Consider the following 18,592-nt stretch of genomic DNA (forward strand, 5'->3'; position numbering starts at 1 on the left):
ATAATGAAGTTGAAAATTTTCAGTGTATCTACTTGTTTTCCTTAAGGTTAAGGGATGAGAAGTCTTAGGTCTCTTTCAAGTCTTGGATTTGGTGATTATCAAATAAGGAAAGTTTTCTTAAAATTGGAAATAATTCCTTTTTTTTTTTTTTTTAGTGTATTTATATGTTTTGAGAGAGAGAGAGAGAGAGAGAGAAAGAGTGGAGAGGGGGAAAGGGAAAAGAGAGAGGGAAAGAGAAAATCCCAAGCAGGCTCTGCACTGTCAGCATGGAACCCAACATGGGGCTTGATTCCATGACTGAAAGATCTTGACCTGAGCTGAAATCAAGAGTCCAGTGCTCAACCAAATGAGCTACCCAGGCGCCCCAGATATGATGTCTTATGCCTGGAGAATTGCCATCCCCTCTGTAACTTGCCTACTGGATGCAAGATTTACTACACATCTGGGATGGGGGTGACTTAGTTCTTGTTCATTCAGTGTGGTACATTTTTGCTACATTTATGGAATCAAATGACCAAAGATAAAGGCCAAAGACAAAGTTATTTCCTTTTGAAATCAATAGGCTGCTATTCTTTGGGTATAAAATAGAGGAGATTGTTCTGTTCTTAAGTAGAGGCAATAGCAGAGAAGTTCCTGCCTTTTGAAATATTACTGTTTAGCAGCCTTGATTTTTGCTTCCTACATCATAGAATCATGCCCCTTAAGTTTGGCCAGTTATCATCTTTCCTGATGTAATCATTTCTGGACTTTGGCTTTTGACTTCAAAGCCTTTTTCAAAGAATGATTTTTTTTCCCATTTTATAAGCAAAAAACTAAATAAGTCACAGGTTTTTCTCTCTCCCTTTCTTGGGATATTGAAAAAAAAAAAAAGGGAGGGCTGTGCATTAAGATTGGATAAGCATGAATGTATCATTTATTAGATACACAGGCAGGCAAGGTAGTGGCAGGGAGTTAGGTTTTGTTTCCTCTCATGTAATGCTCTTCACAAATCTATGAGATAGATATTATTATTATTTCCACTGATGGAGAAATAGAAAAACAAGGAAGATGCATATTGAATGCCTTTATCTGAAACTCCTTAATACAATGCTTGACACATAGTAAACATTAAGCCAGTATTAGTTCCCATTCAGTCACTAATACTATAGCCAACACTTAATGAGCACTTACTGAAATATACCATTCAGTATTAAATATCTTAAATAATTAACATACTTAAATCTTATAACCACTCCATAAGGTGAGTAACAATACTGCCATCAATTACAGATAAGGAAAATGAAGCAGTAGGAGGTTAAGTAACTCACTCAAAGTCTTGGTAAGTGTCAGAGATAGAATTTAAATGCAAATAGTCTGACTCTAGAACCAGCTTTCTTATTCATTACTCTACGCCATCTAAAAATAGTTATGCTTTTAGTAAATATCTATGTTTTACATTTTTTTTTTTATCTGAGTAATTTGTTATAAACTTAGAAGATAGACATAAAATTCAAATCAGCCAAAAGAAAAAAAAAAAAAAAAAAAAAGGAGGGTGATGGCATAATGCTTTCCATGGCTCTGAGCCAGAATAATGTTTTGGTTCCTTTTTATTATCCAACATTTTGAAATTCAGAACATCATTACAAGTTCACCATTCATCATTACAAGTTTTTCTGCTTGAGGTTTAAACTTAAGGTTTTATCTACATGTCACAAAGCATTTTTGGGATTTTCCATTTTTCCATACTTTCTTTCCCTTAAAAATATCAAATGCTCATCTTGTGATAAGCATGATACTAGGAGTTGGGGTTGATATAAATGAATTGAGGGGAGCCTGGGTGGCTCAGTCGGTTGAGTGTCCGACTTTGGCTCAGGTCATGATCTCATGGTCTGTGGGTTTGAGCCCCGTGTCGGGCTCTGTGCTGACAGATTAGAGCCTGGAGCCTGCTTCTGATCCTGTGTCTCCATCTCTCTCTGCCCCTCCCCTACTCTCACTTTGTCTCACTCTGTCTCTCAAAAATAAATAAGTGTAAAAAAAATAAAAAAAAAAACAACAAGTGAATTGATTCATGAAAGCAATAAATTCGTATGAATATGAATATAAATATGAATATACATATAAATATTTGCCAGGCACTTTTCTAGGCATTTGGGATTTATTAGTGAACAAAATAAATTTAAAATAATCTCTGCCTGAGGATCATGATGGAAGAACCGGTCTAAAGGATCATGGATGACTTTCTTGAGAAATTAGCCTGGATGCTAAAACCTACAAGCAGTGGCATACTAAGAATGGTGTGGGTGGGTGGGTGTGCACTTCCCTGATGGTGGGGAAATACTTTATTACTTACAGTATCTATAATTGTCAGAGCATGGTTTTAATAAAAGGTAGACCAACTAAAAAAAAAAAGTCTCTTCCTTAGAGAAGTTTGAAATCTAGCAAATGGATCCTTTTCCTTTGAAAAGTTAGTTCACAGTCAAGAAGACACAAAAGGATACCACAAACTAATGTATAATGCAAGAGATATAATTTCCATATAAACAAAGAGAAGGAACTGACTAATTATGCCTAGGATAGCTTTGGAGGTATGGAAACAATATTTGAGCTGCGTCATGAGAGACAATTAAGCAGCAAACCCAAATGATTCAAACCCTGAAGATTTGCTACACACATTGACTGAGGTAATTGAGTGGCCTCCCTTCCAACTCCAGTCCTTAATTTTTGGTTAAAGGAATAACTTTGGTCCCATTCTCTAAAATCTGAGCCTGAGATGGGACTCTTATGTGAATACTTTATTGGTGGAAATCTGTAAGGGGTGAGAAAGAGGACAGCCCAGGGGAAAAAGACAGTCCAAGATGTGGGTTCTGGAAAAGTGAAGTCTCAACCTGATCCCACAGAGAACTTTGAAGTACAAACTGCATCACCAATAGACGGTTTTGCCCAAAAACAAGGGCCCTGGAGTCTTGTGGGGCAGACAACACATCACTTTTCAGACACTTCTGGTTGAGGTAATTCACAATTCACATCCCCATTCCAGGGACAGAAGTGGGCAATTGGCAGCCAACACCTCCGGTGGCTGGAAGATGGCAATGGGGACCTGAGAGGGTACCAACAGCATCTGAGACAAAGAACATAGGACATCTCATCTGCAAGGCATAAGTAGGGATGTAGAGATGTAGTGAAAACTTGACTGACGAGCAAAGGGAGAGCCAATATTGTGAACTAATTTTTTTGCTACCTCTTTTTGCTTTGGTAGGCCATGTATAAAATCTGAAATAGATACTACTTTTTTTTACTTCATTCACTAAAAAAATCTTGAAATATGAATACAGATGATGCCTGACTTAATGATGATTTGGCTTACTATTTTTTGACTTTATAATGGTGTGAAGGCGATATGCATTCAGTAGAAACTGTAATTTGAAGTTTGATCTCTCCTTAGGCTAGCAGTATGTGGTACGATCCTCTCATGATGCTGGGCAGTGGCAGAGAGCTGAAGTTCCCAGTCAGCCAGACGATCACAAAGGTGAACAACCGATACACCTGAGACAATTCTGCACCCATACGGTCATCTGTATTCATACAAGTATTCTGTTTGTCACTTTCAGGACAGCATCCAATAAATTACATGAGATATCCAACACTTTTATTATAAAATAGACTTTGCGTGAGATGATTTTTGCCCAACTACAGGCTAGTGTAAGTATTCTGAGCACGTTTTAGATAGGCAAGGCTAATTTATGATGTTCAGTAGGTTAGATGTATTACATGCATTTTTGACTTATGATTCTTTTTTTTTAATTTTTTAAACGTTTATTTATTATTGAGAGACAGAGAGACACAGAGCATGAGCAGGGGAGGGGCCGAGAGATGGAGAGACACAGAATCTGAAGCAGGCTCCAGGCTCTGAGCTGTCAGTGCAGAGCCTGACGCGGGGCTCAAACCACAAGCCACGAGATCATGACCTGAGCCGAAGTCGGACGCTCAACTGACTGAGCCACCCAGGCACCCCAACTTATGATACTTTCAAATTACAATGGGGTTTCGGGGATATAACCCCATTGTAAGTCGAGGAAGATCTGTAATATAAAATTAGCAAAATGGAAAAGACAGTACTATTATTCAGGGCTCCTGATTTGAAGTTGGTTCTTGAAGATGAATATGACTTTTATTCTGATTAAAGGGAACCTCTTCCATTTTGAAATCAGAGTCCACAAATGTATCTTCTCAGTACAATTAAAGAGTCTTACTCCAGATATCATGCTCCCTTTTATTTTTCCAGTGAGAGTGTTTTAACATTTTTTAAATGCCTTTTGACCTTACCACTGGTTTTATCTATTGTCAGATTTTTCACATTAATGTTATCTTCCTAGCCTCTAAGACAATGGAGTTTATAAAGGCTAGAGACATGCAGCTAAGCCTTTCTCCCAGCTAGGATTCTCCTCACCTGGGCTACTGTGAAGTGAAAAGGGGGCACTGCAGAGTTGAACTCCTATTAGATGGCATTTTGAACTATTTAAAAAATTCCCCACAAAAAAAAGGAGAAAAACTTAATTTCTAGGCTGAACTGTTTCTGATCATCATTACTAGCAACACTCAATATCACAGCATCACTTTTCTATCCTTAATGTGACCTTTCTCCATATTTCTCAGTGTCTGAGGAGCCACGGATTGTTCATGCTGACTCCCAATCTTCCATTCCTCCTGTGGACTAACAGAAAGCTGTGTCTCACTAGATCTCCAGCTTCTACTGCCCATTTGGCACGTAGTTTAGCTGAGGGGAAGAATGAGGTGGTGAATTGCCTTGACTGTTATGCTAGAGTAAAACTCCTCCAATTTTGTTGTCATTTTTAACCTTTAAAAGTTGACTTATTCATTATGAGAATGGTAAGAAATACTAACACTGTTTAATTTTATTCATTTATACCATCTTTTTCCAAAAATGATTTAGGGCAACTATGCAAGACACATAAATTGCAATTTTTAAAATCTTTCTGCATGTTTCTAATGGGGGCAGAAGCTAGAACACTAATTTTTGATGGTTTGGCAGACATTTTCCTTTTTTTAAAATTTTTTAACTTTTTAAATTTACATCCAAGTTAGTTAGCATATAGTGCAACAATGATTTCAGGAGTAGATTCCTTAATGCCCTTTACCCATTTAGCCCATCCTCTTTACCACAACCCCTCCAGTTTAAGAGTCTCTTAGGTTGTGTCCCCTCCCTATTTTTATATTATTTTTGTTTCCCTTCCTTTACGTTCATCTGTTTTGTCTCTTAAATTCCTCATATGAGTGAAGTCGTATATGATATTTGCCTTTCTCTGAGTAATTTCACTCAGCATAGTACCCTCCAGTTCCATCCACGTAATTGCAAATGGCAAGATTTCATTCTTTTTGATTTGGCAGACATTTTCTACTGAGATTGTTTAAGAAGTTTTCAAGGCCAGTCAACTTGTATGTTCTTTGGCTTTTGTTTTAATTTTTTCAAAACAAAAATCTCTGGGTCATTTTTCTTTCAGAAAAGAAAGAACGAAGGGAAGGAAGGAAGGAAGGAAGGAAGGAAGGAAGGAAGGAAGGAAAGAGAGAGACCAAAAAAACAGTGACTTTCATTTCAAACGTTAGAGATCCTAGATTCTTTCCCAACTTCTGTAACTGAATTTATTATTATTTATTAACACATCTACTAAATTTAACTAAATTTATTATTATTTATTAACACATCACGTGTATCCTTATTTTCTGATCAGAGTCAGAGACTACAGGAATATTCTAGTGGAGAAGTCCTCTTAACCAATTATCTGAGAAAGAAGTTTTGTTTTTTGTTTTTTGTTTTCCTTTGGGAAATGGTTCTTATCTTCCTGGGATAAGAATATTAAACTTGATGGGTCTTTTTTACCCAAATCTCACAGGTTGGATTTAAGTCTCAATGTACTTCATTCTGCATTTAAAATTTTATGAAGTCCTTTCAGATTTCTTGTTTCAACCTCCAAACAACCTGCAATAAGGTGGAATAGTCATTATTCATGTTTTTATAGAATTTGTATAGATTTTATAGAAAGGAAAAATAACTTCTCTGAGATCATATGACTAATTGGTGGCAAAGTCAAGGCTAGAATACAAATCAGCTTGGTTCTAGGCCTAAACTTTTAAGAAAAGTAAACATGTGTATGTAGTTTCAAATATCATTGGGACCCCACCATCATGCTGCCTTTGAGTTTTCTCTTTGGTTAAATTTTTGCTTGCTACTCTTTAAAATCCTCAAGTGAATAGTGTTAGAAGCAATAGAATTATCCTCTCTTTCGAAGGCTCAAAAAGCAAGAGGTGGGGGGCATAGGTAATATTTGCATCATTCTGCTGACATGAAAATGGTGTATCCTGGCTCAATGCTTTGAAAGAAATTTAAAATGTAAAACAAGATTTAAAAAGTGGCCAAAAGTGGAGGTCAAAATGTGGATCCCAGTGCCCACCAAAAGCCATGATCCAGGCTCCAGATTGACATCTGGCACACAGCTTCAGCGGAAGACCATGTAAGTGACAAAGGGATATGTGTGAGTTAGCTTCAGAATTTTTTTTGTTACTTTCCTTTGAGCCTTTGAGGTGATAACGTTTAATATTTAAGAAAAGTGAAAATAAAAAGGGAAAGCAAACACCCCAGCCTGGAGTGGTTGGAAGAGTAATTGTAGGCATGGCCCCAGGATGATAGCAGCTTCTATTTAATCAATGTTGACAAGGCTGGGGAGAGCTGGGCAGGTCCCAAGAGATAATGTTTTACTCGGAAATCCACTCAACCTAATTTCAGTAATGTAGGGCTGAGGAGGGGCCTGGACTGGAGCCAGTAAACAGGGCCATTAGAGCTCAGGGTAGGCGATAGCAGCTGGGAACACCGCCATCCCTCCAGCAGCACTGCAGCCGAACTGCCCGACTGAGCACGCGAGCAGCCGCTGCTGCATATGCTCTTGGTATCTGCTCCCGACAGAATGTGCAGACGTGCTATTCTCACCCTTTCGAGGAAATGAATGGGATGCATCAAGTCAAGAGCTGCTTCTAGACTATTTCAGTAAGGATCAGAGAGCCAATTTGCATACATCTTTCAAGCACCACTGTGAAATCATCCACCTGGGTCCCCTTACTGTTTTAAGGCTACCACCACACTATTTCAAATACATAAAGAAATGACTTCCATCTTTATTGCTGGTTTTTTTTTTTTTAATGTTTATTTATTTTAGGGAGAGAGAGTGGGAGGAGGAGCAGAAAGAGAGAGGGAGACAGAGGGTCTGAAGCGGGCTCTGCACTAAGAGCAAAGAGCCTGATGCAGGGGTCAAACTCATGAGATCATGACCTGAGCTGGAGTCAGATGGTCAACCACCTAAGCCACCCAGGTGCCCCTTTATTGCTGTTTTAATGTGGTCTTGATCTTCCTTAGGAATGATGGTTGTGGATTGAGAATGTGAAAGTTACCAGGGTTTTCTGTATTTAGAAAGTTATTAAAGATACTCAACTTTACAAATCCAGGAGAAATTATGCCCCTTTGGGCTGAGTGCTTCTTGTCCAGCTACCACTTTTTCCTTTACCACTCCTTCTCCAACAAACAATACACTGCCATATAAATGTGCTAGTGATTAACTGGTATATAATTTCCAGGAAGGTAGGGATTCTTATCTTACTTGGTGTTTTCATTGCTATAGCACCACTGCTATATTTGAAACATGTAGAACGCACATAGGCTCAGGACCTTTCACTAAATAAATAAATGAATAAATGAGCAGCACACTTTTTCTTCCCTTTTTTAGTGTGCTTAACTCCAGAACATTAAGAATACATGACTTTACTTTCTATGATGCTAACTTTCTGTTTAAGTTAACACAGAAACGATAAAATTCATGGAGACTTCTAATGAACATGGTCATTTCTAAGAGGTCTTTGGGTCTGAAAGAAGTAATGTTTTTGTCAAGGCTAAAATGCTAGTGCCAGAGAATTTTACAGGTCTTTACCAGAAGCTAACATCACCTGTTCAAAGTGACTATATATAGTTTTTGAGAATTTAAATATTTAATAATTTAATATATATAATTATGAAACACTGCCAATTTCATTAAAAAAAAAAAATACTCCCCCCCCCTTTAGACCAAACTACTAAAATGCATCATCAGTTTTTGGATTTGGTGTTTTGGTTTTTTTATTTGTTTGGGAGGATACATTATGCCTCATAATAAAACTGGATTTGTGGGGCTGATTTCCCTTGGTGAAGACTGATTTGGGGGGGAGAAGCCATTACTAGGTATTGAATAGTAATGACTGTTAATGAAAATACGTTCACTGGTCATCTGGTACATGCATAACCTATGATTCATTTAATCTTGCCTTTCTTGTAATGTCTTAATAATATTAGGTTTCCATGTTTAATATGAGCAAAATTGCTATTCAGAGCTAAACTGAAAAAGAAAAAGCACTTTCTACTCTCCAACTTGCTGACTCTCAACAATCACATCAATGACTTCAGGCTTTCCCCTTTTGCCAGTTCTGGGCCCATTTACTTGCACTCACTTGTTCTGTGTCACTTGGTCTGAAAATCTCATTCAGTCTTTAGCTTCCACCGCCTCTTCGCCTCTTCGTAAGCAATAACTGTCTCAGAGGGAGGTTGATCCTCTAGATGGGGAATGTGATTATTTACCCTAATTGGATCATGATAATTGGAGTGACCAGCTGGCCTCAGCCATTCATTTATCTCTGACACTCACCATGGTGATCAAAGTTTTTGCACAAAATACTAAAGATTACATATTAACTCATCCCTAGCATTTATAATTATGTAATTAGTGCCAGAGAGTGCCAAGACCAGATTTCATATTGTTCAAGACTAATCAAGATTCTTCCCTCCATTCTGAGCTGCTTGTATTAAGACCAGTTTTTGAACTGTGTAGGCTGCAGGCCTAGGCACCTGTGGACCCCCTGCTCTGGTTCCCTCTCTGAGCCCACCCATCCTTCTTGGGCAAAGATAAGGGCAGGGAGAGGAATCTAAATTAGAAGCTGCCTAGATGTCTCTGTCCTACTTTGAAATTCACTGCTGCCATTTACAAATAGTACAGACTTAGGTAAGTAACTTCATCTCACTAAGTACCTCAGCTTCCCCAACTGTAAAATGGACTGATTAAAGAGCTGTAAGGATTAAATGAAATGACACAAATACATGTAGAATTGTTGTGAGCTTATAGGAGGTGCTCAACTATGTTAGCTATAACTAAACACTTTATACAAAGGGCCAGGAAAGTTGTCATTTGTGATTCTTTCCAGGGAGTGAGGTTGCTGAATAGAACAGGTAAGAAATTGTAGACATATAAGTATATGGTCAACATCACTTATTAACTACAGTGACTTGTTTAGAATTGGCATTCGAGGGAGAAGGAACAAGTTAGCAATATCCAGAAGTTCTCTCTGGCATTCACGCTCAAATGGACCCATTTATACATAACTTGGATTCTGTTTCCAATAACTTCCCTTTGTCTAAGGTTAAAACTTTTCACAAACTCATACACAGTCTCCCTTCCAAGTGGATCTGGCTAGAGCAGGCATGTGCTTCATATTTGATCACCATTTCCTTCACTTGCATGTAGGCTTATTGTTGTTTGCTTGTTTCTGTTTTTGTGTATGCTTTAAAAAATATATCATTATGAGTTCTTGCTCTACTTTTGTGTTTGTGGAAGATTCTTACTTTATATTGTTTCCTTCCTCCATATTTTTCTCCCCATAATTTCCTGGTGGCCTATAAAAATGTAGCTGAATCCACTGACTTGACACATATTATTTCTACCAGCTAGTCATCCCTACATCTAACACAGAGATGACTCCTTTGTTCAGTATTCAGTAATATCAAGTAAATAAAAACTAATCTTATCTCATATAAAATATAATGTGTATATAATTATATGTATTCAGTTGAGTTCCAGCTAGTTGACTGACATGTTCCCTTTTGTAGTCAACTAATTGAACTTCATCAGTTTTAATTTTATGTTTTTTATTTTAAATTTTGGAGCCAACAGTTTGTTTTTAATCTCAGAAGTTTTTTAGATCACTAAAAGCCTGTGGACCCTAGCTACCTGTTTCTAGTGCTGAATAAAACTGATTTGATCTTGACCTTCTCTGGTCGAGTTTGACCACCTGATGTAATGGGAAACTGAGACTAGTAGAAGTTCTAGGTTTTTGTTCTGGCTAGGTCATGAGAAAACCGTATGATTTAGGGAAACATCTGGACTTTTGCTTCTTCATCTATGAAGTGAGGATGTCTATCCATTCTTTCATTCAACAAATGTTTATTGAGGGCCTTCCCTGCACTAGGTTCTGTGCTAGACACAGGGGGTTCAAAGTTGAGCAAAAATGAAGTTGTTGTTACCCTTAAAGAGTTATGTCTAGTGACTGGATATTCTTTGAGGCCTCTCTCCCTGCCATTCTATGATTATGGATTTCATTGTCTGTTGAAGGTATATTGTGAAAGACTTAAATAAGTCTTAAATGTTTTTTCCACCTCTTCTCAATATCTAGAAAAATGTCTGGCACATTACAGGTGTTCAATAACACCTTATTGAACAAGTAAATGAATAAATAAGTATATTTCAAATATTTTGAAGCATTTAAAGGAAAGAATATGTAGATATTGTCCACTAACAGGGAGTGGACAGCAGCACTTCCTGCCAGAATAGAGATGGGTGCCATTTTCACTCTTTCTCCCAGGCCCAGGCAAAGGATGACAAGAGAAAGTACAGGCATTTGGGAGAATTTAACCTGATTCCACTCTGACAGAAGACAGAAAGTGTGGCTGCTTTTCAGAATTACCTGAATCTTTGTTCTTTTGTTTTTCCTTTTGGAATGTTCTTTCCTTTTCTATAAACAGACATTCTGCTTCCACCTTTTCTCTCAAGTTCCCCAGCCTCCCTTAAATCTACCTCATAGCTCCCAAGTTTTTATTTCAGGTAGAAAGGCTTAAAGTCTTGTCTTGTTCCTACACCTGAAACTTCTATATGCTTCAGGCCAGTTTAAATTAATGTTCTGGTTTTTTTGCAGTTTGAAGAGGGCACTAAATTCATTGTTTCCTGGGTGATACAGATAGTAAACCATCTTGGGGATACCTGTAGTATCCAAAAGTTTGAGTAGAGCTAAGGAACTAAGTAAATTCTCTGAGCAAATTCCAGATTGCTATAAAAAACAAACAAACAAAAAAACAAAAACAAAAACAAAAAACTCACTGAAATAAACCTGAAAGCTTTCTTCTGGCAGAAAATTAGCTGATTCATTAGTTCACCAGAGTTCTATAATCCACAAGGGACAATGCTGGTACATAGAGTATTACAATGATCAAAATTGAGTTAGCTTTATACAAAAATTTTTCCTGAAAAATATGATTGGTATCCCAGTTCTTTAAGAGTAATAATGGTCGCTTAAGAAGGCTAGGCCCAATAAAATGGCTTTATGAGTAATAGTAGGTAGCCTTACTATAATAATTACATTTGGAAAGTAACTGATAGTCAGCTACAAATTCCCAAAATAAATCAGACTTAAAAATTTTGGTCAAAAATTAGTCGTTGTAACATTAAAATGAACCATCATAGCTGCTATCTTATTTACCAGTCCAGCCTCATTTGATTCTAAAACTCAAATTTATTTCCAAGGAGATAAACATTTTCTGCTACTGACAGATTTAAAAGAATATTATTAGATGGTTGTTCCAAAGAAAGAATTCCAAAAATATATTTCCAGCAGTTGTCTTATTTGTATGTAGATGTTGAACTTCATCTGAATATAAATATAGCGTTGACTGATTTGAAAGAAACATACACTTATGTGAACTCTTCTAGCGGTCTCCTAAAAGGCCTCGATTTCTTTAGTCTCAACATCTCTCACTTCTTAGGATGCTTGTAAAGTTGATCCTTGCCTGGAATCTAGGAACTTGAATTTTGAGAAGGGTCTCACCATTTCCTAAGAGTCTTTATTGTGCCTAAACACTTGTTGCAAACAACGTGGTTTATGCTGGACATCCATTTTCCTTCTGGGAGTCTGGAATTGGTACATGCTAGGCAGAGGGTGCCTACATGACCAGCCCCCAGTAAGAACTCTGGACTTGTGAGCTCAGATGAGCTTCCCTAGTGGCTGACATCTCATACATGTTGCAGTTTATTGCTGGAGGAATTAAGCACATTCTGTATGACTCCATAGGGAAAGGGCTCTTGGAAGTTTGTGCCTGGTTTCCTCCAAACTTCACCCCATACAACTTTCCCTTTGATGATTTTGTTTTGTGTCCTTTCACTGTAGCAATTTATAGCCATGAATAGGACTATATACTGAGTCTTGTGAGTCTTTCTAGCAAATTATTGAAACCAGGGATAATCTGGGGGACACCCAACACAAGGAATTTAGGTTAGCAATATGGGTGATTTCAGGGCAAAGGAATTCTCTTTCCACTAGCTGGTGTCTTAGTGAACCATCTGTCACATGAAATCAATTGACTGAGTTCTATCAGGAAACCAGGCAGAAAAGTTAGAAAATTTGCCTGCTTCCTGAGGAAGAAACTATCCTTTAAAAAGACACAGTCTTGGGGCGCCTGGGTGGCGCAGTCGGTTGAGCGTCCAACTTCAGCCAGGTCACGATCTCGCGGTCCGTGAGTTCGAGCCCCGCGGCGGGTTCTGGGCTGATGGCTCAGAGCCTGGAGCCTGTTTCCAATTCTGTGTCTCCCTCTCTCTCTGCCCCTCCCCCGTTCATGCTCTGTCTCTCTCTGTCCCAAAAATAAATAAACGTTGAAAAAAAAAATTAAAAAAAAAAAAAAAGACACAGTCTTCCGTGTTAAAGCACATTGCCTTATGGATAAGTATATTCAGTTGGAATATTCTTGACTGCAAGAAACTAAAAGCTACTATAATGGTTTAGTTTAAAGTTTATTTATCTCACATAACAAGAAAAAGTCTGAGGTAAAGTTGTCTGAGACTGATAGGTCACTCAATGATAGTTTTTTCTCCTTTCTGCTCCACCATCCTTAGTGTATAGTTTTTGTCCTCATGGTCACAAGATAGCTGCTATACTACCAGGTATTGTTTGATGTCTCAGCTATCAGGAATAACAGAAAGTAAAGCAAAGACCTTCTCTGGGGTCCTCCTCAAGGAATTCTGTCTCTAATTGGCCATCACTGTGTTACATGGATACCTCTAGCTTCAAGGAGATCTGGAAACTCAATTATTTTACTTTCCAGCCTTTATGACACCACTAATAAGAGGTGAGAGTTGGAATGGCTGTTCAACGATCCATAGAAATTATCTGTCACAATCAGTTTGACATGGATTGAAAAGAGATACAAGCTTGTTGTCAATTCCTTATTTGAAGAGCCTGTGTATGGATATCTTGATTGCAAGGCTGAGAGATTAAAGACCGTGGTAATTTCTGTTTAGTGGCTCCTTCCCCTAATATCACAGCTTTGTTCCTGAGCTCTTCCATACATGTCACTGAAGAGCCTGCTGGAGGTAAACCCTTCTGAACTTGGCAATTATATTACTAACAATGATCTCTTTTTATCTTAAATCTCTTATGAAATGGTATGAAAAAGAGACATGCATTGCACTATCATATGAAGAGATGAGACAAAATACTAACCCCTTTCTCCCCTCCCCGCTCTTGTTTTCTTCCTCAGAAGCTGTAGATGAAACCAAACCTAAGGAAAGTGCCCGGCAGGATGAGGGTAAAGGAGAAGAACGTGAGGCGGACCAAGAACATGCCTGAACTTTAAGAAATGGCTTTCCACGTCCCCACTCTCCCCTCTCCTGAACCCTGTCTCTCCCCATCCCTCTTCTCAACTCCACTCTGAAGTTCCCCTTCCTGTCCTGCTCACGTCCGTGAGTCTGTCCTCTCCTACCCACTAGCCCTCTTTCTCTCTGTGTGGCAAACATTTAAAAAAAAAAAAAGCAGGAAAGATCCCAAGTCAAACAGTGTGGCTTAAACATTTTTTGTTTCTTGGTGTTGTTATGGCGAGTTTTTGGTAATGATGATCCAATCATTTCGGGAAATTCTTGCACTGTATCCAAGTTTTTTGATCTGGTGCGTGTGGCCCTGTGGGAGTCCACTTTCCTCTCTATCTCTCTCTGTTCCAAGTGTGTGTGCAATGTTCCGTTCATCTGAGGAGTCCAAAATATCGAGTGAATTCAAAACCATTTTTCTTTTCCTCCTTTTAATGTGATGGAATGAACAAAAAGGAAAAAAAATCAAAAACCCAGTTTGTTTTGAAAATAAATAAATAAATAAATAAAATAAAGCAAATGTGCCAATTAGCGTAACTTGCGGCTCTAAGGCTCCTTTTTCAATCTGAATATTAATAAATCATGAGAGTAATCAAACTCCAGTGGCTCTGTGTTTCTTTTCCTCATTAGTTGATTTGACATAGTGCCATCTCACATTTCATCTCTCCGGCTTCCCAGTCTGACATCCGTGACCCTGATAAGGGAAAGAAGGATGAAGCCTAAGCCTCCAGTCAGGACCAATCGCTTTGGTCCTTGATGGGATTGTTGTGTGCTGTATTAGTTTGCTGAGGCATTATAGCGAAGTACCACAGCCTGGGTAGCTTAACCAACATACATTTATTTTCTCACAGTTTTGGAGGCCAGAAGTCCGAAATCAAGGTGTTGGCAGAGTGGGTTCCTTCTGAGGGCTGGTAGGTAAGGATCTGTTTCAGACCTCTCTCCTCAATGTGTAAATGACCATCTTCTCCCTGTGTCTCTTTACATCACCAGTGGATATCTCTATGTCCAAATTCCATCCCCTCCTCTGCCTTTTTTAAACACTTTATTTATTTTGAAAGAGTGAAAGCACAAGTTGGGGAAAGGCAGAGAGAGGGAGAGAGAATCCTAAGCAGTTTCCTTGCTGTCAGCACAGAGCCCGGTGTGGGGCTCAAGCTCACAAACTGAGAGATCATGACCTGAGCCTTGGTCAGATGCTTAACTGACTGAGCCACCGAGGTGCCCCTAAGTTTCCCCTTTTGGTAAAGATTCCAATCTTATTTAGTTCGACCCCATAATGACCTCATCTTAACTTTATTAACTCTGTCAAAAGCCTATCTCCAAATAAGGTCACATATGCATTTGGGGAGGAGGGGCACAATTCAACTCATAACAGGCACTAAGACTTGACTTAAATCACCTCAGAATATTTTCATGACTCTGGAGAAGTATCCAATGGAAAGCTATTCTAGGTTTTGCTAAGTTAAATATTATAGAGACATACATAATTCCTAGAAACTGCTGGCTTTTTTTTATGTTTATTTATTCTTAGAGAGAGAGAGACAGACAGACAGACAGACAGAATACGAGTGGGGGAGGGACAGAGCAAGAGACGGACACAGTATCTGAAACAGGCTCCAGGCTCTGAGCTGTCAGTACAGAGCCTGATGCGGGACTTGAACTCATGAGCCATGAGATCATGACCTGAGCCAAAGTCGGATGCTTAACCTTAACTGACTGAGCCACCAGGCACCCCGTCCCTGGCTTTTGTTTTAATCCATGTGTTGATGCAGTACATTCTATCTTTTTCAGTTTTAATAAGTTAATATTTCTATTGGATGTATCCCCACACAAGTCAGCTATCAGATTCTTGATTATTCATATTCATTGTTCCTGCAATGGTGATACTATATTTTAAAAAGTTGTACATTAGCACCCATCCTTTTCAAATTTCCTTCTAATTCCATTTTCTAAGTACTCTGTATTAGAAGGTAAACAGCTCCCATGAGAAACAGCAATGTTCTTAAATCCTGAAGTGTCTGATTCTGTTCTTTTTTCCTCTAAATTTCCTAGATCAATCCTGGTGCAAATTCCTAACAAGTCATACTTTGCCCTGACCCTGAGTCCCCACCATAGGCAAACATGGCCAGTGGACTCCCTTCAGCTTCTGACACTCATCTGCACATAGAATTCCCTAGCAAGGAAAAGAAAATTATGTCAAAGCCTTCATGATAATGAAGATCATGGAAATAAGTGATCTGAGGAGGAACAACTTATACCTTAGGAACTCTATTCGGCTCTGTGTGGAGCTGGTGCCTATTTAATGTTTTGAAGAAAGCTGATGTCACATAGGGATGAGTCCTTACCGAATCAAAGGGTCTTTCCCTGTTACTGATACTGAGTGAAACTTTTAATTGGGAGAAAAAACCACACAGAAAAGGATCAGGAAGCATCGTTAATATAGCCAATTTAAAACAGTTTTTTACTTCATTCTGAGTTGGTGTGATTTCCACAGAAGACTTTGGAGTAAGTATCCGGGACTTAACCATAATCCGATTAGGGTCTCAACAGGTGTGGGATATGATGTTGATAAAGGTCTTTCATGGGTTGGAGCCATATTGGCAGTATATTGTTTAGGCATTCTTTTACCTTAAAGTTTTTTTTGGTAGGATAAATGCTTTTACTTATCTCCCAAATCTATTCCTCAAAATAACATCCTTGTAACTTAGCACAGAGGCAAACCATAGGAAATTCCTACATACAGAGAAACAAACTGAGGGTTGCTGGAGGAGTGTTAGTTCGGGGGATGGGCTAAATGGGTGACGGGCACTAAGGAGGGCACTTGTTGGGATGAGCACTGGGTGTTATATTTAAGGGATAAATCACTAAATTCTACTCAAATGATTCTTATACTATATGTTAACTAACTTGGATTTAAATAAAAGTAAAACAAAAATTAAAAAATCACTTCTTTTTCAAATGATAATTCTAAACTTCTTCCACTGAATTCATGGTCACACTGAAAACAATAGCATTGTAAGTCTATATTAATATACACTGTTTAGTGGTCTTCCTGGTCAAAGTTGGGATTCTGGTTTTTTTACATGTGAATATCTGTTTGTTTTTTTAATTTTTTTTAATATTTTATTTATTTTTGATAGAAAGAGACAAAACACAAGTGGGGGAGGGGCAGACAGAGACGGAGACACAGAATCCAAAGCAGTTTCCAGGCTCTGAGCTGTCAGCACAGAGCCCGACATGGGGCTCGAACTCACAAACCAAGAGATCATGACCTGAGCTGAAGTTGGACACTTAACCAACTGAGCCACCCAGGTGCCCCTGTGAATATCTGTTTTTATTTGCTTTGTAAACTCTTGGCTCCTTAATAGAATTTTTAAGGTGGAGAAGGACACATCAGAGAAGCTCATAATAATCCTAAAAGACATACTAAGGATAATTGCAGCCTCACATTGATACAAAACAATGTGATTCTAACTTATACATAACACACACAAAGTCAATGTGATACTAGGAAGTATAGACCATTCAAGATATGGAAATAAATAGATTCTAAATTCTGTTCAGAAAGCAACATAATTTGTTGCTTCTAAAATATCTACATCTGGGGGTGCCTGGGTGGCTCAGTTAAGCAGATGACTCTTGATTTCAGCTCAGGTCATGATCTCAATGTTCATGAGTTTGAGTCCTGTGATGAGCTCCATGCTGAGAGTGTGGAGTGTGCTTGACATTTTCCCCCTCTCCCTCTCTCTTTGCCCTTCCCTGACTCTCTCTCTCTCTCAAAAATAAATAGTATAAAGAAAAAAAAAGAGCAGAAATCTTTAAAACATCTACATCTGGAGTACTTTAATAAAAATTAAAACTAAGTTGGTCTTTCTCTTTCCACCATCTTGGAGCCTGTGGATGCCTTTTGGGAACAGGACCCCTAAAATGACAAATATGTTTGGAAGGCTGTGGTCCAAGGCCACTTTTGTTGGCCATAAGCAGGGTCTCTGGAACCAGAGGGAGTGCACACAGTTCTTCTTAAAATTGAAGGTGTTTATGCTGTAGATGAAACTGAATTCTGTCTAGGCAGGAGATGTGCCTATGTGTACAAAGCAAGGAATAACACAGTGACTCCTGGTGGCAAACTGAACAAAACCAGAGTAATCTGGGGAAAAGTAACTCATGCTCATGGAAACAGTGGCATGGTTCATGCCAAATTCCAAAGCAAGCTTCCTGCTAAAGCCATTGGCCACAGAACCTGTGAGATGCTGTATCCCTCAAGGATTTAAACTTACTGAAAAGTAAATAAGTAAAGGTGTAGATTTGTTCTCTTGTATTTTTGTTTAAAAAAAAAATTAAAACTACATTGAGGACAAGTAAAAAAGGCCTCAACACCAGCAGGTGAATCTTTCAAATGGTAATAAAATCATATTCTGGGCACTATTCCTGATATTCTATTGATAGCAAAACTGGCCATGTCTGCATGAAGTAGTCTTTTGGGTCTAAAATGTTCAGTCATGACATAATACAATTCCTATCATTCTGCTCACACTCTGCTCATCCTTCAATCTTTTCCACCATCATCCATCCAGTGACTCAGCTCAGAAACTTGGAAAGTAGGCTGATTTCTCTTTCCTCATAAAACATTTAATTATAAGCAAACATGCTAATGTGGATTACAGAAGAAAATAAAGATAAACTTGTGCCTGCTGCTCTGACCAAACCTTCACTTCCCTTGGTCAGTTTGAGGGGTGCTATGGGTCTTTCACAGAGGTACCTGCCCATATTCAGCTCATAGAGAGATCAGGGAGGGATTATCAAACTCTCCTTCTCAACTCCTCAGGAAAAAGGCACAGTGAAGCTCT

The 18,592-nt window shown here is 38.5% G+C and overlaps 1 protein-coding gene and 1 pseudogene across 2 annotated transcripts in view; both read left to right on the forward strand.

Annotated features, from left to right (window-relative positions):
- GAP43 (growth associated protein 43) overlaps positions 1-14,345 on the forward strand; it is a 127,008-nt gene extending 112,663 nt beyond the window's left edge. For both annotated transcript variants that reach the window (XM_045436942.1, XM_045436941.1), the window contains exon 3: positions 13,646-14,345. In XM_045436942.1, the coding sequence (XP_045292898.1) occupies positions 13,646-13,734 (89 nt within the window). In that variant the 3' untranslated portion in view covers positions 13,735-14,345. The remainder of the gene's footprint in view (positions 1-13,645) is intronic.
- Positions 14,346-17,681: 3,336 nt separating this feature from the next.
- On the forward strand, positions 17,682-18,054 carry LOC123575923 (annotated as a pseudogene).
- The last annotated feature ends 538 nt before the right edge of the window (positions 18,055-18,592 follow it).

The sequence above is a fragment of the Leopardus geoffroyi genome, chromosome C2 (genome assembly GCF_018350155.1).
Source record: "Leopardus geoffroyi isolate Oge1 chromosome C2, O.geoffroyi_Oge1_pat1.0, whole genome shotgun sequence".
NCBI lineage: Eukaryota > Metazoa > Chordata > Mammalia > Carnivora > Felidae > Leopardus > Leopardus geoffroyi.